The sequence below is a fragment of the Zea mays genome, chromosome 6, assembly GCF_902167145.1.
Source record: "Zea mays cultivar B73 chromosome 6, Zm-B73-REFERENCE-NAM-5.0, whole genome shotgun sequence".
In the NCBI taxonomy this organism is placed as follows: Eukaryota; Viridiplantae; Streptophyta; class Magnoliopsida; order Poales; family Poaceae; genus Zea; species Zea mays.
This window is the reverse complement of record NC_050101.1, coordinates 117,761,331-117,786,308: the sequence shown is the minus strand read 5'-3', so window position 1 is coordinate 117,786,308 and position 24,978 is coordinate 117,761,331. Positions and strand designations below refer to the sequence as shown.

General features: G+C 42.2%; 1 protein-coding gene across 3 annotated transcripts; it reads right to left on the bottom strand.

The window, feature by feature from the left end:
* Positions 1–16,007: 16,007 nt before the first annotated feature.
* Positions 16,008–19,251, bottom strand: LOC100274207 (uncharacterized). 3 transcript variants are annotated; one of them, XM_020538851.3, is made up of 6 exons: positions 18,995–19,251; positions 18,739–18,857; positions 18,477–18,604; positions 18,296–18,397; positions 16,655–18,217; positions 16,008–16,578 (listed from the first exon to the last, which is right to left on the bottom strand). In XM_020538851.3, exons 5-6 carry the CDS (start codon positions 17,987–17,989, stop codon positions 16,207–16,209), a joined length of 1,707 nt encoding a protein of 568 aa, XP_020394440.1. In that variant the 5' UTR covers positions 17,990–18,217; positions 18,296–18,397; positions 18,477–18,604; positions 18,739–18,857; positions 18,995–19,251; the 3' UTR covers positions 16,008–16,206. The 3 variants fall into 3 exon arrangements, with proteins under 3 accessions (XP_020394440.1, XP_020394439.1, NP_001347490.1); XM_020538850.3 differs by having other exon boundaries at positions 16,655–18,154; NM_001360561.1 differs by having other exon boundaries at positions 16,088–16,578; positions 16,655–18,154; positions 18,735–18,857; positions 18,995–19,063.
* Positions 19,252–24,978: the final 5,727 nt, after the last annotated feature.

The following is a 24,978-nucleotide window of genomic DNA, read 5'->3' as shown; positions in this document are numbered from 1 at the left end:
ATTTTTCTTGTTGGCTTTTGCTTTTGCTTATCCCCGGTCTTCGCCTTGCATTAGTAAGACTTGTGGCCTTCCTTATGGTATAGCCTACAGATCATAGTTTCTCCATTCGTAGGCTTGTTCACTCCCGCAGTGATGTTATCTTGAGGAGGTCGGATTTGTTTGGCTTTGCTTTTCTTGTCATACAGAGCCTTGCCAAGGCGAGCCACCTCTTGCTTTAATTGCTCATTCTCCATTGCAATCGCATCCGAACATGTTTCTATAACAACATTCTTAACAAGAACTTGATTGCAGGGGTTAGAATCATCAATTAAATCAAAGCAAGAAGTAGAAGCATCTTTCTTAATAATTTCAGGCATTTCAACCAAAGATACTCCTGGAGTGCTACCAATGTTTTCTAGCTTAGTAGTTAGCCCATTATTGTGTATGCTAAGAATTTCCATTTTCCCTAGCAAGTTTTCAATGGCTTCATGGGAGCTAGCTAACTTAGCATTAAGTTTTTCATTCTTTTTAATAAGGTTATCATCGGTAGCTGAGGATGGAGCATTTGACTCTAATTGCTCACTTTTAGTTAATGCTCACAATTTAAATTTGCAAATGTTTCAATATTTTCTAGCAAACATTTATAATCATCTTGAGAGCTAATCAACTTATTTTTCAAAGTTTTAAGTTGAGCCTTTTGTTTAGTGCATACATCCTCAAAAAATTTAACGGCTTCCGCAAACTCATCTAAGGAGGGATTTCCCTCACCTTCATCATCACTACTACTATCATCACTAGAGGATGGAATACTCATTTTACCTCTTGCCATAAGGCATTTGCGTGATGACCGTGATGAGTGTGATGAGGATCGGTGGTTGCACGTCCTTGGAGGTTCATCTTCACTTGAAGAGTCATCCCAAGTTTTTACACTTCTAAGTGTCTTGCCTTTGCTCCTCCCCTTTGTGGGTTCGGCCATATTTGGACAGTTGTCCCTGAAGTGACCCTTCTCCCCGCATGTGAAGCATCCTCTCTTTCTTTGATTTTTCTTGTCAATGTTAAAGAGAAGGTCCTTGACCTACTGGGGCACACCCATTAGATTAATCTTGCGGAGCATCCCCATTACCTTTCCGACGCATCAGATGATTGATTATCTTCATCATCATCACTTTCTTTTTCTTCCTCTTCTTCACTTGAGGAACTTGGAGTGGGAGCCTTCTTCTTGCCATTTCTTTCATCACATGCAAAAGCATTTGGGCTTGAAGAAGTTGGCTCCTCTTGTCGACCCATTTTTTGCGACATCTCAAATGCCACAATTTTTCCAATCATAATGGTCGGGGTCATTTGACTCAAGTCCTCCATGTTGTGAAGAATAGTGATGATGCTCCCATATCTTTGTTGTGGTAGTAGGGAGATAATCTTCCTCAAAATGTCCACATCACCTAGCTTATTAATGCCAATAGAATTGAGCTCATTGATGATTAGATTCAAACGAGGATACATATTTCTAACAAGCTCATTATCCTTCATAGTAAAATAAATATACTCATTTAAGTCTAGGCAATGTTTTTGCTCATGGACATTGGATGTGTCGTCATGGAACTCATGCAATTTTAGCCAAATCTCATTAGTAGTTTTTAATGTAAAAACTTGATTAAAAATATACATGCTAAGAGATTCATTCAAGCAATTTTTGGCTCTAGCATTTACATGAATTTCTTTTTCCTCACTCGTGGTGGGTTTCTCGAGATTCTTGGGTGGTTTCATCCCGTCACGAGTGACTCTCCAAACACCTAGATCAACGGCCTCTAGGTAACAAGCCATTCTAGCACTATAATATGGGAAGTTAGTACCGTCGAAGTGTGGTGGCCTATGGATATCCATCCCTGTCACACCCGGTTTTAGAAGGCAAACCGAATACGAACCATGTACGTGCTAGGATCAGAAACTCATGTACACAACGATTACATAATTGGACATCATCACACATTGCTCAAAGTAAATAGCGGAAAGGTACTTTTATTACAATAAGATGTCCAAGACATCCACAGAGTCTAATACATAGCATAGCCATTAATATCATCAAAGTGCGGAAATACGAAACGTAGTAGATAAGGCCTACACAGGCAGCTAACTGGGGGTTTGCCACTAAGAAAAACTAGAGCTCGTCGTAGTCCTGGAACTCCTCAAAGTCCTCCATGTTGCCAGCATCTCCTCCTGAGCACTAAGTACAGTGGGGACAACCTGGGTGGGGTGGTTTGTAAAGCAAGGTTGAGTACACATCAACGTACTCAGCAAATGTCTTGTTTGGCTAAAGTGGGCTAGCTGTATGTGGGGTTAAGGTTAAGTAGTTGCTTTTAGTTGGTCAAGTATTTATTACTATTAGTAGAGCCAAGTTTTAGTAGTAACCCAATTATTACCCAAATGTACCTCCTCCAAGAAGAAATACCATAGATCAAAATTATAACCATCATTATTAACCATCATCATAAAAGTAACCAAAGTTCTTCTAATCAAAGAGGATCCCAAGGCCGCTCTTAACCGTGAGCTCGGCTGATATACCAGTTTCTAACACTCTACCCACGAGTCATGATCCCTTCCCAACCTAGGTTGTACAGACCCGATCTTCACTACCGAGGTGAATGGTCAGGGATACACTATGTAGCCTTTACAAAGACTCCCCTGGTGCATAGCTGCTCGTTAAGTTTCGCCAGTCGTACAAACGCAGTACACCTCCCCAAGGTGGGTGACTAACAAAACCAAATCAAATGAACCTCTACACCCCCCTTGGCAGAGCGAGCACTACGCCCCGGCCCCAATTGACGACCCTCAGGCAAAGCCAACTACACTGTTGGGGACCTTCGGCATCCGAAGGTCCTCAAAAACAGGATTTAATAGTGTTTCTGGAGTATAATGTGTGAACAGGTATCTTCGGACTCAAGTCAGGCATTACAGTAGACCAGAATGATACGAAGCTTGATGAACCGCCGAAGGTGTAAGCAGGAAAGCTTCGGCGTGACAGCAGCAGATGAAACCGACTTAAAGATGAAAAGGCTATTTAGACCTCGACAGATTACTATAGAATTATTATCAAGCGTAAAGGGCATTAATGTAATTTTGCACGAGCTGCGTCCCGTGCCTATAAATAGGTGAACAGTAGCCCCGTACTGTGGACGCTGACTTGGCATTCGCTTTTTGTGTCACGCTTGTACTATCATCTCCTTCCAATTGAAGGTACACTTGTAATTCAATGATATTTCTGTTTATGCCTGATAATAATATATAATTGTTCATGATGTCTTTCATATTCTTTATATTTCATCCTTCGTCATTATTTAATGAGTTCATGAAGGTATGTCCCTCATAACCTTCGTCCATAAACCATTATATCCTAAGGGAAATAATGCTTCGAAGGACGAAGGACTTTAACGATTAACATTTTTTTATGTTGCCTTGTTCTTAACCCATAGCACTTGAGAACAAGTCCCCAACATTGGCGCCCACCTCCGGTGAACTCACTTCCACTCTGAGTTTTCTGAACACCTTCGGCGATCATAAACCTTCGTTATGGCGCCGAAGAAGGCTTCAGCGACTGGGGCTGCAGCTCTGCAACCACTGGACCACAATCAGGAGACAGTCTCCCTGCGGGAGGCCCGAAGCCAGAAAAGGAAGGTTGTCAGCCCGACACCACCAGAGGACGAGATAGATCAAGAAATCAGAGATATGGAGATGCTTCATCAACAAGTACAGAGGAAGAAAGAAAAGATGGCCAGGCTAGCTGAACTGCAGAGGCAGATAGACGAAGCCTCTGAAGAAGTTCGTCATCTTGCTCAGGATGAGCAACACCGAAGGCCTCAGCACCAAGACTTTCATCAGGAGGGTTTTCCCAACGAAGATGACTGGTATGACAATTTCCATCATGGGAATTTTGTTTTTGATGATGCTTCTCCTCTGTCCGCTGAGCTGCAGGCTACACCTTGGCCTCCGTCCTACAAGCCGCCTCAGCTTCCTGTATTTGATGGCCACTCAGACCCGAAGCAGTTTTTGATGAGCTACGAAGCAACAGTATCTTCGTATGGCGGCAATGCTTCAGTCATGGCCAAATCTTTCGTTATGGCTGTCAGAAGTGTTGCTCAAACCTGGTATTCCTCCCTTCGACCAGGGACGATCACTTCATGGCAGAAGCTGAAGGATCTGTTGTTAACCAGCTTTCAAGGATTTCAGACGAAGCCGGTCACTGCTCAGGCTCTGTTCCAATGCACCCAGGATCACGAAGAATACCTTCAGGCGTATGTCCGAAGGTTCTTGCGTTTGAGGGCACAGGCACCAACGGTGCCCAATGAAATTGTCATCGAGGCCATGATCAAGGGGCTTCGGCCAGGACCGTCAGCTCAGTACTTCGCCAGGAAGCCTCCTCAAACTTTGGAGAAGCTGCTCCAGAAGATGGACGAGTACATTCGGGCTAATAATGATTTTCGCCAAAGAAGGGAGGAGGCTTTCAGGTTTTCTGAAATGACCAGGGGCTTCGGAGGGAGGTTTTACCCGAGGCACGTGAGATCAATTCATAATTCTACACAAAATGATGACAGAGGAAGCCAACAGCAAAGGCCACAATGCTCCTCACAGGCTTCGGGACAACAGCAAAGCTCCTTCCGACCACCAGCTCCAAGAGGCAGAGGCGCCAGGGGCTTTGGAGGAAGATTTGGCGATCAATCGAGAAGAATCTTTTGCTTATTCTGCGGTGAGAACAAAGGCCATACTACCAGGATGTGCCATGTTACTATTCAGAAGCAAAAGGAAATAGCTGAAGCAGCAGCACAACAAGCTCAGCCGAAGCAGGTCATGCATACAGCTTCGTATCATTCGCCCTACATTCCAGAATATGTGGGCAATCATCCTACAGTTTCTGTTGCTTCGGCGAGTCAGCCTCAAGCTTCTTGGCAACAGCCTCCGCCTCCACCTCCGTTGCAACAAGGCCAGCAGCCAGAAGGGAGCCAGTATACTCCACACCAGAGGGACTTCAGAGAGCAGTCCGAAGCTCGTACAGTCAATAGCACTGTGCCAGAATCAAAGCACATCTATTGACAAATATCCTACTTTAATAGCAATCTTTTTCATTCAGTTTTATTTTCTGTAATGAAGGACATTGTTTAGATTTCATGCAATTGGTTTCGTTGAATCCTACAAGGAAAATATATTTTCTTCACAGGCTTATGATAACAAAGAGGACCTTCGAACTATCGAGAATTCTTCGAAGCAACAAAAAGTCGTTCTAAGGAACGCAGAGTAAGTTTGCCGAAGTCACAAAAAGTCGTTCCAAAGGGAGCGTAGTGTAAGTTTTCTGCTCCAAAGTCGTTCCAAAGGGAATGCAGAGCATACAGCGAAAAGTCAACGCTGATACCGCCTAAGTAAAAGGCGAAGCGCGAAAAGTCAACGCGAATACCGCTGAAAGTAAAAGGCGAAGAAGCTCCTAAGGGAGGCTTACAGCGAAAAATAAACGCTGATTCCGCTGAAGTAAAAGGCGAAGAAGCTCCTAAGGGAGGCTTATAAAAGATTGTGTTTTATTGCAGGGATGCGTATGTATCTTCGGAATAAACATCATCTCACATGACATAACATCATCGCATCATTTCGCATAGCATAAGCATCATACATCATTTTGCACATGGCACAAGAGGTGGACACATTATCAATCTACAGAAGAACGCTTTGAAAAAAGGGAGAAATCATAGTCACAAAAAGATACATCATTGATTTTCGGAAGTATAGCTTCGGAAAATATTTTCACGAAGCCTGGATATTATTCATCAGAATATTGGATATTGTTGTGACAAAGAAAAATTCTTCTTCACGAAGCATGAAAAGAAGGGAAGGTGTTTTTTCGTCAAAGACTCAAAAACGGTACGTGTAAAGTTTCATGCATCGTAAAGAATTGATTAACAAAAATAGGTATATTACATTTGGGGTTACAAAATGTTACAGTATATTACATTTCAGAAGTTTTCACAAAAATACTTAATCCTCTCTCAAAACGACTTCTGCAGCCTCGTTCAGGAGCCGATTGACGACTTCGTCCATAATATCTTCGGCCATCTTTTTAATTTCGTTGTCTCCTTTCGGATGAGGGCCCGAAGACGTTTTAGCAGGATCTGAAGTAAGACAGGATACGGCTACATTGCTATTACAAATCGCAAACAAATCTTAAAGCCTAAAGATTGCAACACAATAATAACTATTAGTTAATACCTAATTGACCTTCGGCCTCTGCGCTCTTTTCAGCAGCCTCAGCTACTTCTCTAGCATCGTGAATGCCCTTTTCACTTCTTCGAATAATTTCTCCGGCCATTTCTCGGCCACCATTATCCCAGATATCGGTAAAAAATTTTCCACCAATTATACTAGCTTCGGCCGAAGGATCTCTTGCATCTTCAAAGGACAAAGCAGCTTCGGACTGTGCTAAAATTTTTACGTGTTTGCAGCCCTTCTTCTCTAAGATGGTGGCAATCCCTCTGGCACCAGAGAAGGCACAAATATCTCCTCGGCTATTTAAAATTTCTTCGAAGGCCTCAGCTTCGTGGTCGATCCATTCGATAGGACCTTCGGGATTGCCTCTCGTAAAGTTTTCTTCGCTTGAGAAGGCGCCAACCTTGGCGAAGCTAGCTTTTAGCTTTTTAACACACTCTATAGATTTGTTATAGCATCTCTTTTTGGACGAACGAAGCTCTTCAACAGTTATTTCTAGGTGATCGGCCCATTGGTCGCTGAGTTCTCGCTTTGTTTCTTCAAGTATGCGTTCTTCCTTGGCTCTGGCCAGTTGTTTCCGAAGATCTTCAATTTCCCGCTTCTGAGCTTCAGCTTGGCCTTTAAAAGCAGCTTCGTCCTCCTTTATTTTATTTATCAATGAGTACAACATTTTATCTTTTTCGAGACCTTCGTTCCTCAGTTCAATAACTTCGGAACGAAGGTTGCTCAGGGCTATAGAACACCCTTCGTCTTCAGCATCTTTCTGTGCCCTGAGGGCATTGCTGAGTATCAGGCCCTGCAAAGAGAAATATGTCTGCGTCAATAGGTTTAAACAAACGAAAAATTTTGAACTCAACAAAAAATACAAGGATTTCATTTGTCGCACCTTTAAGCTATTGTAAGCTAGGCCGTCGGCCAGATCGTTTTTTGACAGCACCGAAAGTCCGTCTTCTAAAGTTGGGAATCCGAAGCTCCTGCTCATCTCCCGACAGACAGAAATTTCCTTGCTGTCGGGGAGACAATACAAGAAGTCTTCTTCTCCACTGCCATTGAATATTAACGCCCCCTTTGGATATTTCAGTTTTTGGGCGTAGTGCTGGGCCTCTTGCTTTTCTTTTTCTGATAATTTTTTCCCCGAAGCATGACGAAGAATATAATCACGAACTTTCGGGGATGCTTCGGGGGCAACGACACCGGTTTCTTCAACAAAAGTTGGCTTTGTCATTTTTTCTGCCTCACTTTCCAAGGATTTTATCTTTGCAGGCTCTGAGGGCTCAGCTTCGGCTTCAGTCTCTTGCCCTGGAGCTCTAGAACCAGAAACTTCAGTTGTTGTTTCAGGAATGACAGCAGCCCTCTTCGGAGGTGTGCTTGAAGATTTGATCGTTTCCAGTACATCCAGCACATTAGCCATTCTCTTTCTTTTTGGAGTCACTGCTGGCACTTTTTGATTTTTTACTGTATCAATGTTTGCTGCGGGACTCAAAACTTCTGATGTTTTGGATCCCTCAGTTGCTTCTTTTACTTCTTCCATTTTTTCTATGGACGGCGCTTCGGCCTTCTCTTTCATTTCTGATAACAAAATCTTCGATTGTTCCAATTCTATCTTTGTTGGCACTTCGGCCGTTTCTGCGACTTCTGGCAGCAAGGTTGGCTCGGCTGGTTTTTCAGCTTCGGCGGCCGAAGGAGTTTCTCCGGTAAACTCAGGCACCGAAGCTGGTTCAATATAGCGCAGCCGATGTGTGAGGACCTTTATCTTCTTTCTTTTCGGTTCTGGCTCGCTAGGAGCAATTGCAGCTTCTTCCTTTGCAGAAGTTGTGCTTTTTCTCTTCTGCCTTCGAATAGGATAGCAATAGTCAGGGTAGACAAACCCGATTGCATCAAATACCCGATTCAGCCTTTTCTTTTTTCGGCCTCCGAAGGCTGCTGACATTGCAGTGTCTTCGGCCTTCGAATAAGCCCCAAGCAGTTCATCGCTTAAATTTTCAATACTTTTTAACCAGTCATCATCTGGCTCAACGAATTTATCTCCAAATTTAAAAGTGTACTTCAACCTGATAAGTCCACCTTCGTCGGCCTCTTTTACGGTTTCTTGTGGCATTTCCCAATTCTCCGCGAGCGGCCATACCCTGAAGGCAATATGCTCTTGTACTAAGTCTCTTGTCCCAATGAAAGAACAGACTACGCCGAAGGCCCTCTGGCATTCTTCGGCAACTTCATTCATTTCAACCTTCGGCCTTCGAAGGCCAAAGCTTTGCCAAATAGGGCGCATAATTATACCTTTGATATCTTCTCGTATTGTCAGATCACTCTTCACATAGAACCATTCTGTCATCCAGTCTCCGGGCCATCTTTTCCGAAAGGTTGGCACGGGGCAGCTTGACCCGGACCGAGAAACAAAACTGTAGCAGCCAAAATTGTTGTGATACTGTTCCTTACCCCAAGGTTTTGTTTCATATGATAATTCATGTATATTGCAGAAGCTTTTTGCGTCAGGCTTCAGACCTTGGCTTCTCACGGCCCACACGAAGATATTCAGCTTTATAATTGCCTCGGGGGTAAGTTGATGGAGATAGATTTCGAATATTTTCAGCACCTCCACAACGAAGCTGCTCAAAGGAAATCGTAGTCCAGCTTTCAAAAAGCTTCGGTACACTACGACTTCATTCTCTTCAGGGTGTGGGCAAGTTTTCTCCCCTTCGTCGGCCCTCACAATGGACAAATCCCGAAAATACCTTCCTCTCATGTTGATAAGATGATTCTCTTTGATAGTTGATTTACCATAAACTGAATGGCTTGGTCGCCATGGACGATCTTCGGAGTCTTCACCACCACTGTCCACATCATAGCTGTCACTGTCACCAGTATCCTCAGACAAACCTTCCAGAATCTCCTTGGTGATTTTTTCTGTGTTGGTCTTTGACATCGCTATAAGAAACCCCAAATTTTTCTCTTCGTCAAGGCTCAGCTTCGTCTCAGCAGCAGTCTTCTTATCTTCGGACATCTTCGGAGACACTAAAAACTATTTTTAAAGCCGAAGCTTCAAAACTAAAAGCTTAGCAAATCGTAGTGCACAAGAGCTAAAAATTGAGTGAGCGGGAGCAGTTGGCCAGAGAGCGTGTCAAATGCGTTTGCGGTATGGTCGTATTTATACGCCGAGTGCGTTGAAAATTGAAAGACCCCGCTTGTCAGTGAATATTGCTATTCTAGCAAAGGGAAGGTGTTTTTTCGGACCTTCGGCGTAAAGCTTTCGTCCAGATCGCAATCTAAATTTATTATTTTGAACAAATTAATATTGCGAGGGGCTACTGTTGGGGACCTTCGGCATCCGAAGGTCCTCAAAAACAGGATTTAATAGTGTTTCTGGAGTATAATGTGTGAACAGGTATCTTCGGACTCAAGTCAGGCATTACAGTAGACCAGAATGATACGAAGCTTGATGAATCGCCGAAGGTGTAAGCAGGAAAGCTTCGGCGTGACAGCAGCAGATGAAACCGACTTAAAGATGAAAAGGCTATTTAGACCTCGACAGATTACTATAGAATTATTATCAAGCGTAAAGGGCATTAATGTAATTTTGCACGAGCTGCGTCCCGTGCCTATAAATAGGTGAACAGTAGCCCCGTACTGTGGACGCTGACTTGGCATTCGCTTTTTGTGTCACGCTTGTACTATCATCTCCTTCCAATTGAAGGTACACTTGTAATTCAATGATATTTCTGTTTATGCCTGATAATAATATATAATTGTTCATGATGTCTTTCATATTCTTTATATTTCATCCTTCGTCATTATTTAATGAGTTCATGAAGGTATGTCCCTCATAACCTTCGTCCATAAACCATTATATCCTAAGGGAAATAATGCTTCGAAGGACGAAGGACTTTAACGATTAACATTTTTTTTATGTTGCCTTGTTCTTAACCCATAGCACTTGAGAACAAGTCCCCAACATACACCCCTAAGTTTATCTAATTAATCAGCTATGAGCATCTCATTCCACCCTCATGGTTGCACTGTTATCCCGGGTGGTCACTCCACGAACAGGTCCTTACGGAGAGGTACTCAGGAAAAATGGCTTGAGTCCCCTAAAGTATCACAATAGCATCATCGGGATAACATCATCGTATCATAAATGTTCACATCATGTTCATTGATTAAGTTGAAGTAATAGCATAAGCTAACCATGATTAACCCAAAATGTAAACAAGGATAAGTAAATACAGACTAGTCAATCCTTAGATTTCAATAATGTCATGCGGGACGGTGAATTATAAAGTATGTAGGACATAATAGGTCAGAGGACACTTGTCTTCACCAGGTTGTTGCTCAGGAAGATCTTTGGCAACACACTCAGGAACCACGGGCTGCTCGTTGTCTAAATAAAACGACCATGCATTCAATACATTTGGTAAATGACAAATGAACAGCACATCAATCATGTACAAACATTGGAACACATCTCAAAAGGAAAAGTATAAACTCAAAACGGGAGTTTATTAACTTATAGGGTGAACTAATCCCATCTAGTAATTGATTATTCTTTAAGTGTTGTCCATGATTACATAATCTGATTCTATTCATTTTAATGAAACATAAAAGTTAAACCAGAGATAAATTCATGTAATATACATTATTAATCTCACAAGATTAAATATCCACTAACCACTAGGGTTTCTTTTTATTTATTTTATTGAGTGAATAATTCAACACATACACTATCTTATAGTCTAGGTATAAAACTAAAGTGCACAGACTATGAATGAACATAATTTATTCGAACAGAGAATATTCCTATGAACATTTTGCAATTTAAATCACTCAATTTGGAGTTCATATGAAAAAGATATGAAATAAACAAGTTTTGAAGTTTGAAATACAAAATTAAGTCTAATTCTATGATTAAACAAAAACCTAAGGTTTAGTCTGCAAGATCGCAGGGGCTTAAGCGCGAAACTAAGGGACGATGGGTTCTATAACCCGAGAATTCAGGGTCCTTTTTACAAAACGGAAAACTGAATGGGTATCGAGCCTTCCCAACCGTCAGATCTCAGATAGACAGCCAGGATTAGAACTGGCAGGGTGAGCATGTGGGCGCGTGGACGTGGATGCCTGGCATGTGGGGTCCACGGGCCAGTGGCTCGGGCGGACGGACGGCTAGGTGCTAGGGCGCCAGCGTCTGACGGGCGGGGCCACAGCAAGACCGGGCTCGCTGGTCAGCTACGCGGGCCAGGCGCGGACGCGGCGGCGAGTACACACACGCGGGCGGGGCCCACTAGACGGCAACATAGAACGGGGGAAAGGGGTAGGCGCTGTGCTGACGCGTGGGACCTAGGGTCCACCGGTCAGCGACCACGCGGGGGGAACAAAGAAGCGGAAAGGGTGAGGCTGACGGGCGGGTCCTCCTTGTCAGGACCGTCGTCTTCCTCGGTCGCGCGCACGGCGCGAGCGCCATGGCCGGAGCCGGTGACTCCACGCGGGCGAAGAAGGCACGGGGCCAGGGGGTCTCGGTATGACAGCGCGGTACCGATACTGGCGATCACCGACGGCTAATCGACGGAACAGAGAAAACGGGGGAGAGAGAAAAAGTGGTCCAGCGGGGAAATTCACATTGGGTGGGGCGAGAACGATGGCGAGGCTGTGCCTGACGGTGGTGGAGCACGATCGGGGACGGTGGCCGAGCTCTACTGGGGGCGGATTTGGGCGCAAGTGGCCTGGCGATGGGGAAACTCCGGCGAGCTTGAAGAACGGGTGCGCGCAGCTCGGGTGAGTGTGCAGGGGCAAAATGAGTGAGGCAAGGGGGAGGTGGGGGTGTGCGGGGACTTGAGGAGGGGGTCGGGATGCCGGTTTGGCGTAGGGAGGCGACGTGGGCGTGGCGATCTCGGCGTGCGTGCGCGCGGTCCGCGTGGGCGAGCGGTTGAAGGAGGGGAGAGAGAGACTGGCAAGCGGGGCTCGTGGAACAGCGAGACAGACGCGCGAGCGCGCAACGGGCCAGGGCGCCGACAAGGCGGACCCACATGGCGGCAGAGAGAGGGAGGGGGAGAGCGTGCGGGCGCGAGATCCACCGCTGACAGGTGGGCTCCACCGGTCAGACGGCGTGGGCGCGCGCGCGGAGCTGGGCCGGCTTGGGCTAGCTGTGCCGAATTGGTTTTCTCTTTTTCCAGAGAATTTATAATTGCTTTTATATTTATTTTCTCTAGAGTTTTCAATCCAAACTCAAACCAAGTTTCAAATTCAAACTAATTCAAACATGTGCAACAATACAAAGAATATTTAAGCTCAGCATGATGCAACATTTCATGACTCATATTGTTTTGACAAAAATAACTAATAAATCCCTCCTAATTAAGCTAAATCTACTTAAAGAAAGAGAGAGAGGAACTAGGGAGAGATACAAGAGTAACACCTGAATTTGGTAGAAATTTAGGAAGAAATTTTATACCCCCAAATTCAGGATGTTACAATCCCCTTCCTCTAAAAAGCATCGTCTCTTTTAGCGATGAAGCTAAAACGTTTCAAGTAAGCCAAACCGGCCTCTGATACCAATTGTAGGAAACAGCGATGCCTAAGAGGGGGTGAATTAAGACTTCTAAAAACTATCTCTAAATCAGGCCACAATTAAATCCCTAGAGCAAAACCTATGCAGATAAATAATCTAGAATGTGCAACCTAGGTTTTGTCTAAGTGTTGCTATGTCTACCGCAAAGCCTAAGTTTCAATCTAAATAATCTAACTAGAAAGACAAGATTGAAACTTTAATACTTAATATAAATGCGGAAGGTAAAGAGCTATGTAGAGATGCAAACTCTCGTGGATGGCGCCGGTATTTTTTACCGAGGTATCCGGAACCACGCAAGTTTTCGACTAATCCTCGTTGGTGCCCTTAAGCAAAGGGTAGCCCACGCGAGGGCCAAGCACCACGATCGAGTAACTCCGTAGAGAGTCGCGGGCCTTCTCCACACACAAGTGGTGCTCCGCTTCCGGCTCCTCTCGTACGCTCCCCGCCGTCTCCACTATCGAGCTTTCGGCCAAAACGTTGCACCCTCGTTCTCTCTGGTACACGGTGGCGGCCATGACACAAACTCGGTTGTCAGTCTTGCAAGACTCTAGTCCCACTCGGTACAATTACAACGGCTCGCGCAAGAGCCGAGGGGTTGTGTGGTTTTTTTAAACTCACTCAACTAACTAGGTTTCACCTAGAGCAAACGCTAAAACGGTCTAACTAATCTAAGCACTTCGCAAAACACCTATACTAATCATCGAGTGATTCTATTAAGCACTTGGGTGTATGAGCAATTGGAAATGTCTACAATATGCCTTGGTATGTTTCTTGGGCTCCCACACCTTGAAATGGCCAGTTGGGGGTATTTATAGCCTCCCCCTATAATTATAGCCGTTGGACAGAAGCGGCGGCTTTCTGTTGACGGGCGCACCGGACATGTACTGTTCACTGTCTAGTGTCATGCCACGTCAGCCGACCCTTGGGGTCTGTAGCAGTCGACCGTTGGATCCGGCCGTTACCCAGACTCCAGTGCTACAGCCGAGGGCGCCTGAACCAGTATAACCCCGTGTCTCAGATTTCTCACTGAATCCTAGAGATTCACCATTTGGTGTGAGTCCGCATTATCACCCCTGCTGAACACAAATATTATTGTCCCTCGGATTCCGAAACCACAACAATATCTCATATAAGAGAAATGTTATTCACGAAAAAATAAAGACATCCTTAAAGGAATTAATACATGATGGATTCAACGGTCTATTCTTGAATAAGCACCATTAATCCCCAATCCCCATAGTGAATATAGACCTAAGAGAAGAAAATAAGGAATCTTAAACACCACGAAGGTGTCATATAAACACTTAGAAAGTGTATATTGAAAATTAGCAATTGAAGTGATGGTATCCTCTAAATACCATACAGGGTTCCCCATAGTGAATATAGACCTAAGAGAAGAAAATAAGGAATCTTAAACACCATGAAGGTGTCATATAAACACTTAGAAAGTGTATATTGAAAATTAGAAATTGAAGTGATGGTATCCTCTAAATACCATACAGGTACGGGAATAATGGTTGTTAGCATCCAGAGACGTCTTCCAAGAACCCCAATTGAAGAAATTTTGGATGCCTGGCTATTGCTAGACCCATGCTTTAGGTCGTCTCCAACAACTCTTCTATCTCATCCTCTATCTTATTCCCTATTTTAATCTTCACTCTGCAAACAGTGTCAAACAATGTCATCTATAGTGCTGTGTCTCCTATTTTATACGATCTGACGACAGCCTTAGGGATCCACCTCAACTCTAGTTAAGATAGGGGAGAATAATGAGGAAATAATCTCACCCATGTACTGGTAGGATTGTCCCAGCCATCACCATCTGTGGAGACAACTGAAATTCAGGATCCATATAGCTTCGAAACGCTCTAGACTTTGGGGCGCTCGTAGACTTTGAATCCTCTCGGCTATCTAGGCCTCCTACGTTAAATCTTGGGGCTGTCTTGAGACCAAAGACCTTTAGGGCTGATTTGGTGCTAAGGGATCCCAAGGGGATCCATGGGGGAGGAATCCCCTTGTTATTCAAAATTGAATTGCAAGGGGATTTCTCCCCCATGGATCCCCTTGGGATCCCTTACCACCAAATCAGCACTTAGATGTCGTTTGGTTCACATATTTATAACATGATGAGTAACTGATAACATTATATCATGTTTGTTTAAATCCAATCATAATCAGATATCACACTAGAAACTAATATCAACCTATTTATTCAAACTTATTATTGTTGGTACTCATGTGTGAATCATTATTATTTACGTTAAATTTCGTGAACCAAACAACAACTTAGTGAGGACTAAAGAACTCTCGATTCAGCTAAGTGTGAGAGCATTTACAAACAAAAATATATGGTTCGCCCTTCCCTAGAGCAAAACAGCCCGAGAGTGACACGCTACATTCAAAATATTGTGGCTTATGAGGAATTAATGTTGTTCTAATGAATTCTATATAAGTGAGATTGACATACTTCATGAAAATTAAGGCCATGAGCAAATGAATTTACTCGTAGTTAGGTAAATACAGCCGACCCGGAAGCAAATTTTAGCTCATATCATATCAAATATTTGAATATCAATTATGAGTATTAAATATAGACTTAATTAAGTTTAATAAATCTATCTCGTCTTTTAATCTTTATCTGTGTAATTAATTTTATAATTAGTCTATATTTAATACACGTAATTATTATCCGATGTGACAGAACTAAGGTAGTGTTTGGTTACTAGGGACTAATTTTTAGTCCCTCCATTTTATTCCACTTTAGTCTATAAATTGCAAAATATGGAAACTATAACTATATTTTAGTTTCCATATTTGACAATTTAATGACTAAAGTGGAATAAATTAGAGAGACTAAGGGGGTGTTTGGTTTCTAGGGACTAATGTTTAGTCCCTATATTTTATTTCATTTTAGTTCCAAAATTCCCAGATATAGAAAATAAAACTTTATTTTAGTTTCTATATTTAGCAATTTATAGACTAAAAAGAATAAAATGAAGAGACTAAACATTAGTTCTTAGAAACCAAACACCCCCTAAAAATTAGTCTATAAAACCAAACAGCCCCTAACTTTAGTTGGGTGGAGCTAGAAACCCCTCTAGTGTGAAACTAGTATCAGATCAAGCAAATTTGGCACAAACATCCATACCGCAGTAGTCACCACAAAATAGACACGTATGGCTGTTCGGTTTATTGCCACAGCCTACAGCTTATAGTCGTTCCAGCAAAGCCATAATGTCTAACTGAACAAATATATTATTCACAAAGTGTGCTAAGCAAAGTACTCGAGCATTACAACCGAAAGAAACATTTGAGAGGTACAAACAAATCAAATTATTAGTCTGTTGATCAGTGCTTGTCAACAATAGAAACAACAAACCGGATACAGCTGGAACTGGAACAACTAGATCAGTTATTCTGAATTTCTAAACTCACTCCTTGTCGAGGTGACGGTCCATGATTTCAGATACAGTTTCTAAGAACATGTTTTCACTGGACCCTGGGAGAACAGCATCCTCTGCTTCCTGAATGATGTCCTCAATCTCAGACTCCCTATTCACAGTTTCCCTGCATAGAATGCGCCCTATGTCATATGGTGTGAAGCCACGAGCTGCACCTTTCTTCAAAAGCATGGTGCTGATGCGCAGAACACGAGCGCATCGTGGGGGCAGCTCCCACCCATGGAACTTGAGAAGCTTGATGTCTTCTTCAGCATCAAGTGATTTGATGTATTCAATGGTTTCATCACTGAATGGCTCACGGGCTTGGGGCCAGTAGAGCCACTCAAATGTAACATCTTCAAACTGCATAGCATAGGACAACATGAGTTATTAATCAGCCAAATGAACCAAATACATAATGTAATAGAGAAATAATGACCTTCTCTGGCAAGCAATAACCATGATCAATTGGAATCAGCTTGTAGTTGCCACCTTCTCCCTCCTTGCACACTAGAATATTCCCAGCATGACGATCAGCATTAGCTAACCTAATATCTAGTACTGCTATTTTGTGAACCTCCTTGACAGGAAAAGATCGAGGACCCATATCTTCAGTGCTTCCATTGTTCTCCATGAACATCTGCAGTGAACCAATCTTGAAGCTCTTCCCCCTATGTAAGGTTCGGACCAATGTGGTGGGAGGCACACCAGAAAACCCAACACTGTGACCATATTTACTATCACTAACTGGATGGTCGAGAATATAAGCTGCAACCTCCCTGAATGCACCTTCCCCTACAATTGTTCCCCTCTTCATCCCCTCGCCGTCTGTGGACACAGGAACGCCCCTTGGGTTGTTTTTGGCCATGGGTTCCTCATCAATAGGCTTAAACACAGCAACATTCTTCTGGCCTGTTGCATCTCGCATGAAATAAACACCTCCTGAACCTTCAGCTGACATCACAGGCAGGTGCCCTTTCTCCAGTCCAGCTATGGTTGAATTTATCATCTTCATCACTTCACATGACAGCTTTGCTTTTCGGTTAACTATTGGTTCAACAGGGGCAGGCCTAACCCCAACTGAGTTTGCGGAGTTCACTGAGCCAGCTTCATTTTGCAGGTTGCCTTTCCCCTGTGGATTGACAACTGTAACCAAAGTATCTCCATCAACTTGTTGTGTCCATACCTTTGCTGGTTTGCGGATGAATAAATGAATCACAGCATCATCCCTCCTGCTAATATCAGCTATCAGCTGGTTGTCCTCAAGCTCCTCACCATCATATTCAAGCTTGTGATCCTCAAGATTACCAATATCCTCATCACCCTCTGCTTCAAGCTTATTCTTGAGAAACTTAACATTGCGGCTCTGGTCCACCTGAAACTGAAACTTCCTTCCAGTTGCAGTCTCAATGTTAATCACACGTAGATCTGATAGTCGAATAACAAGATGCAGAACATTTCCCTCGGCCAGCCCATAATCCTTGACTGGGGAGTTGTTTCTTGCCAGCTCATGCCCATCCAGCACAAGCCTCTGCTTCGTCGCCACAAAGCCCTTGAACTGCTGGATGCGCAGCTTGACAGATGCAATAGACTCAGATCCCAGCACGCTCATGGGCATGGGTGGCATACCCGGCACAGCAAGGAAAATAAGAATGGAATCCTGCAGTTGTGACCCAGATGAGCAGTGCTGTGACCGGCTGCCATTGAAGCAGATGGGCAGGAAGGCAGGGTCTTCTGGAACTGGCCCCAAGACAATCACACCTGCCGACGACATATTCACAGGGTGACAGCTACTAAGGAAACCCGAGATTCGTCACCAGCTGCTATCACTATTATTTACACTAAATCTACAAAGTAAGATTCTGGAAACTACAATTCGTGCGCCATGGAGACAGAAATCCAAGAGTTCCTCCCTTCCAAATCCAGGACGGAGGAAAACCTAAGAGGCACAGAACAGCAACCGAGATTACAATCCCATCTTGTGTTCAAATAAAAATCAAATCTGCACAAAACTTGGAAAACCTTCAGTTAACTGGGTACAAAATAAACAGATGATAGGTGAAACGGGTGAGGTGCGTACCGGGATTGATGGGATTGGGGGGAAAGTGTCACAGAACAGTCATTTCGACCTGCTGATGGTCCATTCCCAATCGCGTAACGGATGCTGCGAGCCTGCGACGGTCTGATCATTTGGAGCGATGGGTCAGGAATTTACTCAAATCCCCAGTAAATTGTAACCAAAAGTCAGTGAAATTGCTCACCGAAGGCAACAAAGCATCCGCTGCCCCCTTTTCCTCGATTGGGGGGAGCGCACCAAAGGGCCGGTTCCTTCAACCCTCAGCCCGGATGGGGCTGTAGCCCCACGGATTCCTTCCCTCCCGGCACAAACCTGCAGCATCACATCTCAGATCAGATCACCCCAATCGATTCAAACCCCAAACCCCGGAGCAAAATCCAAGAGAAGTTACAGCGAAACGCGCAGGATAAACTCGTGCGCTCAACCGAGGACGAGAAGCAACTCACCACGCCCGAATTAGAGAAATAATAACCCGATTGGGGGAGCACACCAAAGGGCCGGATCCTTCAACCCTCAGCCCGGATGGGGCTGCAGCCCCACAGATCCCTTCCCTCCCAGCACAGACCTGCAACATCACATCTCGGATCAGATCACCCCGACCGATTCAAACCCCAACGCCCGGCAAAACTAAATTCAACAGAAGTTACAGCGAAAATCGCATGATGAACTCGCGCGCTCAGCCGAGGACGAGAAGCGACTCACCACGCCTGAATTAGAGAAATAATAATATGTAGGCTTTCAAATCCCAAAGTCCCCAACGCCCGCTTCTTCTTGGTCCGCGGTTCACGCAGGGAAGAGAACGAGAACAAGAGAAGTTATGGTTGGTTTGTGTAGTGCACAGCAAGGAAGAAGAGAGAAATGGCAAGAAAAGAGAGGACAAGGATGCAGCGGCTGGTGGTCTTTATTCCTAGGTTGCGTTCTCATTTGACCGATGGCCGTGACGGTGACTTGCCGAGCGCGTCGCAGCTTGCCGGATTAAAGCCAGTTTTTTTACTGTCTGTAAAAACAGTAGAAATATGTATAATTTAAAGTCAAGCAAACAGGTATAAATTAAGTTTGTGTGTCGACTTGCCAAGTACGATTAGGGGTGAAAATGGAACCAATAATACGAATTCGAATGTCACGGTTTACCATATTTTAGTTTAAATTCGGATACAAATTCGAATATCTTCGATTACGAATACAAAATAGATAGTTGAATCTGAATTCTTATTCGGATATTTACTCAATTCAACTCAAACATCATACCCTAAAATTTAACATATGCATATATGGATTTTTATTTAAGTACAAGTTTAAAGATAGTAAATAGAAAGTCAAAACAAACTTAAATTAAAATAGATTTCTCGTGAACCACCGTATCCAAGTCAACAAAACTATATAAATAATATTTTAAACTATCGAAGCATGTAACAAAAGAACATGTGTTATTTAACAAGTGACATTTGTACAGATACAAGTAAATTACAATCGATATAAAATAGTAAATGTACCAAGCAAAACAAATTTGTTGTTCTAAAATGAATGAATATCATATATATAAATGTGTGTACCAAAACTTAAATGAAAACATGAAGAAAATTATCTATATATTGTAAAGTGGAGAGTTATAGTATGATGTTTGAGTTTAATTGATAACATGAAGAAATTTATCTATAAATGTGTGTACCAAAACTTAAATGAAGAAATTTATCTATATATTGTAATGTGTGTACCAAGAATGTTTATCGAACTTCGTTGAGATGTGTTCGCTCTATAGATAAAGTGGAGAGTTATAATTTAATGTTTATGAAAACTTTTGAGTTTTATTATTAAATATCACTAGAAATATAAGGTTGATAATTTATTTATTTATCATATAAATATTTTAAATGATATATATCATTTTTCTAGTATATTACTAAACTTAAAATCATTTTTAATTAGTGATTAATGATAAAGTTAAGTTTGAAATGGTTTCATGAAACACATTTTTCACGAATAGGATAGTATCGGATGTTTCATGGTTTTTTCGAATACGAATATGGAATCAGATAGAGAAAAGTACTATAAATCGAATTCGAATACATCCATTTGACATCCATATTGAAATCGAATACGAATACAGATATCCATACTAGTAGTTTTAGTGAATACGAATACGGATAACTCGGATCTCCAGACATCCATTTCCAGCCCTAATTACGATACCACGCTCTTGCGCTCCAACAATACAACTCTTGTATGCGAGCATGCTTGGAGCAACTTCAATAATTATTAAAAGATTTCCTAAATCATTAATTTAGATAGTTAACATAATAACTACTCTCTTATAGTTCTCTAAATTAACTTCCTAAATTTAGCAACTTTTCATCTAACCTAATTTTCTCTCTACATCTACCAATCATTTAGTAACTCCCTAATACCCCGTTTAGATGTAGATATTGAAACACATCATTGGGAATTGAATCAATTTTCCAGAATTCTATTGTTTGGTTTCGAATCAGAGACTCAATTCCATGGAATTGAAGTGTAACTAGAAACTCCCTCTCCCAATACAAAGTGTCACTCCTCTATATTGCGTGGAATTGGATCACATAATTATAAACTTCAATTCAATGACATTCAAACAATAGATTTGGAATTACATCTCATTTCAATAACATGGCTGCTTTGGTATTGAACCTAATTCAATTACATGCCCTCCAATATCGACATCCAAACGGAGCATAAACAAAACTGTTGACTGCATTATATAGCCAATGAAGGTGATTATTGACATTTGTGACTTATTTTTTATGTAGATAGATACAAAACAAAACTACAACCTATATTTAGAGAACTATTGGAGAACTCACGTTTTTTTACTCTCAAAGTTATTTAGCAACTACTTAATTCTGTGAGTTAGAGAGCTAGAATTTACATAACTATTGGAGTTGCTTTTAGAAGAGAGGCTCCCCTTTACCAATGTCCTCGGAAACAAAATATTTTGGTTTTAAAATATCATTACACAACAATAGTATTTTTTATATTACTCTAATCAGTATTTGTATGGAGACAAACTGTCTCAATTTATAATATTTAGTGTGCCTATATTAGAAGCGAGCTATAAACATAAACTTTGTGTTATACGAGAGTTTTAAATACTCAAAGATATCATGGTATCTACTAAACCATTGTGTTGAAATCATAGTTTTTTTACAAGGTAGTCAAACACCTATTAGCAAAAAAATACCATGGTACTCTTTAATATTTATGGTTTTACCTCAAAACTCGACAAAATACTTTGCTTCCAAACATCCACTTAAGGTGCTCTTGGTTTAGCTTTTAAGACCTGGGCTAAACCAAAGTGGTTCAACTTTTCTATCGTTATTTTGAAAAGCAATTTTTTGTAGTACAAATTTAAAAGTTGCTAGAACCTTACTTTTGTTGCTTATCCAAGTTCGTTATATTAAATACAGATACGACAAATATAAACTAAAATAGGATTAAAAATAATCAAGTGTTAAAATACATAAAATGGAAAAAATATTATTAAAATTGAAAATGTAAAAGTGATTTATTTGTAAAAATAAAGAACACAAATGTGAAATCAATTTTTAAATTAGACATATTGATCAAGTGATATAGTTAAACAGTGTGCATATAAATAATGTACAGTTTGTTTATGATGGACAACTTACAACAGTTTGACCCAAATGACTTTTAGCTTTTATTCTTACACCAACATTTTTATAACAGACAAGTCACAACAACTTTTTCACAGTTCGTAGTTGAACCAACCACACCCTTGATCTATCTATGTGTTAATCAATGCTTCTACATGTGAAATTAGCAATTCCAAGCTTTATTACATGGTAACAATGTATATTACTGAGAGCGTCTAGAAGGGGAGAATAGGTGATTCTGCAAAAATACAACTAAAAACACAAACTTGGCCTAAATGAAGTTAGTGCAAAAACCACAAACTTGATTGCTCTTTTAAGATGTAAATTAAACTAAGTGCAATATCACAAGTGATTTTGGAGAACCTAGGAAGAGACAAAATTGCAAGAAAGTAAATGTACAAGAGACACATGTAAATTTATCTCGTGGTTCGGTCAAGCCTGAAATGCTTGCCTACTCCACGTTGTGGTATTCTAATGGATAAGAGTTGCACTCAACCCCTCTCAAGTGATCCAAAGATCGAACTTAAGTACCACGGGTTTTCCTTATATCAATATTTTCCCTGTTTGCAAGGAATCTCCACAAATTGGAGTCCCTTGCAGCCTTACACAAAACGGAGTTACAACTTTGAGCAAGAGAGGGAAAGAGTACAGGCACAAGAGCCAAAACTAGCAACACAACACAAAAGAGAGAATCACAAGAGCGCAATTGTCACACCCGGTTTCAGAAGTCAAACCGAATGTGAACCATATATGTGTCAGGATCAGAAATTCATGTACACAACAATTACATAATTGTACACCATTGCCCAGTGCGAAGAATAACATAAAGAATTATTACTTTATCACATCATGATGTCAGAGACACCCAAATAGTCATTAACTTAAACAGTAATCAAAGTGCTAAAGTGAAACATAGTACTGATGAGGCATTCATAGGTAGCTAGCGGACTAGGGGTTTGTCGCTGATCTAATCTAGAACTCCTCAAAGTCCCAGAACTCCTAAAAGTCCTCCACATGGCCTTCATCTTCTCCTGAACATGGGTTGCAATGTGGACAACCCGGTGTTTTTGTGTTTAAGCAAGGGTGAGTACATATCAATGTACTCAACAAATGTTCGGTTTGGCTAAAGTGGACTAGCTTTATGTGGGGTGAAGTTCAAAGCATTTGCTTTTAGTTCGCCAAGTATTTATTATTAGTAAAAGCCAAGTTTTAGCAATAACCCCAAGTTATTATCCCAGAAGGTACTCCCTCATAGAAGAAATACAAGAAGATCCATAATTATAATCATCATCATTAAACAATCATCATAAATGTATCCAGATTATCTCTAATCAAAGGAGCTACCAAGGCTACTCATAACTATGAGCACGGTTGATATACCAATTTCTAAATCTTTGCAGAGGTCACACACTTTACCCATGACTCATGATCCCATTTTGTCTCGGGTTGTACAAACCCTTAAACACTTCAAAGGTGAGTCGACAAGGTTCCACTACGTAGCTTTTACAAAGATTCCCTAGAGGTCATAGCCGTCTGTTAGGTTTCTCTAGTTTGATAAACACAGTACCTCTCCCCACAGGAGGGGTGATTAACAAAAGCAAAACGAAGGAACCTCGGCACCCAGCCTCGACAGAGCTAGTACTGTGCCCGGACCCCATTGACGGCACAACGGCACAACGGCAAAAGCAGACTACACCTCGAGTCCCTCTAATTAATCAGCTAAGAGCATCCCATACCACCCTCATGGCTGTACTGTTTTCTCATGTGGTCATCCAACAAAAAGGTCCTTACGGAGAGGTACTCGGGAAATAGCCTAAGTCCCCTTTAGTGCCACAAGTTCATCATCATATCCAGAATAACATCATCGTATCATAAATTATTCTCACAATGTTCATTGAATAAAGTAAAGCACTAGCATGATATTGATCCTAATAACTCAACCCAAAAAGGTAATTCAAGGACAGGATAAACAGAAAACTAGTCAATCCTTAAGTTGATCATGGTATGCAGGATAATGAATTATAAAGTGAATAGGACATAACACGGACTGCTTGTTGTCTACTCAAAGCAATCATTCATTCAACACACTTGAGGAAATAACAAAAGAACAATACACCAAATAGTTGCAATAGAGTAATCATAGGTTCAATTATACATGTCTAGACAGGTTGGGCGTGCGGGCGGCCCAAAACCCGACACGGGTTTGGCCCGACGTGAACCCGACACGACATGTAGTGAACCAGGCCCGTGCCGGCCCCGCCCGGTCACCGGGTCGTGCCTAGGCCGGAAAGGAAAATAGGGTTTAACCTTTTCCTAAATAATTTTGGTGGTTGAATGCCCAACACAAATAATTGGACTAACTAGTTTGCTCTAGATTATATATTCTACAGGTGCTAAAGGTTCAACACAAACCAATAAAAAGATCAAGTTAGGGTTCAAAAGAAAGGAGCAAAAGAAACCAAAGAGAACTCTGGTCTGGCGCACCGGACTGTGTCCGGTGCACCAGGGGCGATCGACTCCAACTCTTCACCTTCGGGTTTCTGTGGCCGCGCTCCGCTATAATTCACCAGACTGTCCGGTGTACCACCGGACTGTCCGGTGCACTAGTGGAGCAACGACTCTAGTGCAACGGTCGACTGCAACAGACACCTGCAAAAGTGCTACAGTACGCGGACGGTTCGCGCAGAGTCAGAGCAGCCGCAGAAGGCGCACCGGACAGTGCACAGTACCTGTCCGGTGCGGCATCGGACTGTCCGGTGCCACATGACGACAAAGATCCAACGATCAAAACCGTCAGAACCCTAATGGTTGGGTGACGTGGCTGGCGCACCGGACTGTCCGGTGCACCCATCGACAACAGCCTGCCCCTACGGTTGAATTGGTGGTTGGGGGCTATAAATACCCCACGACCACCTCCACTCCAACCATCCAAGCATTCACTGCTCCTCATTCAATACAAGAGCAAAATACAACACTCCAAGACACAAATCAAAGCCTCCAATCCAATCAAAGTCTACAATTCAACTCTAGTATTTTAGG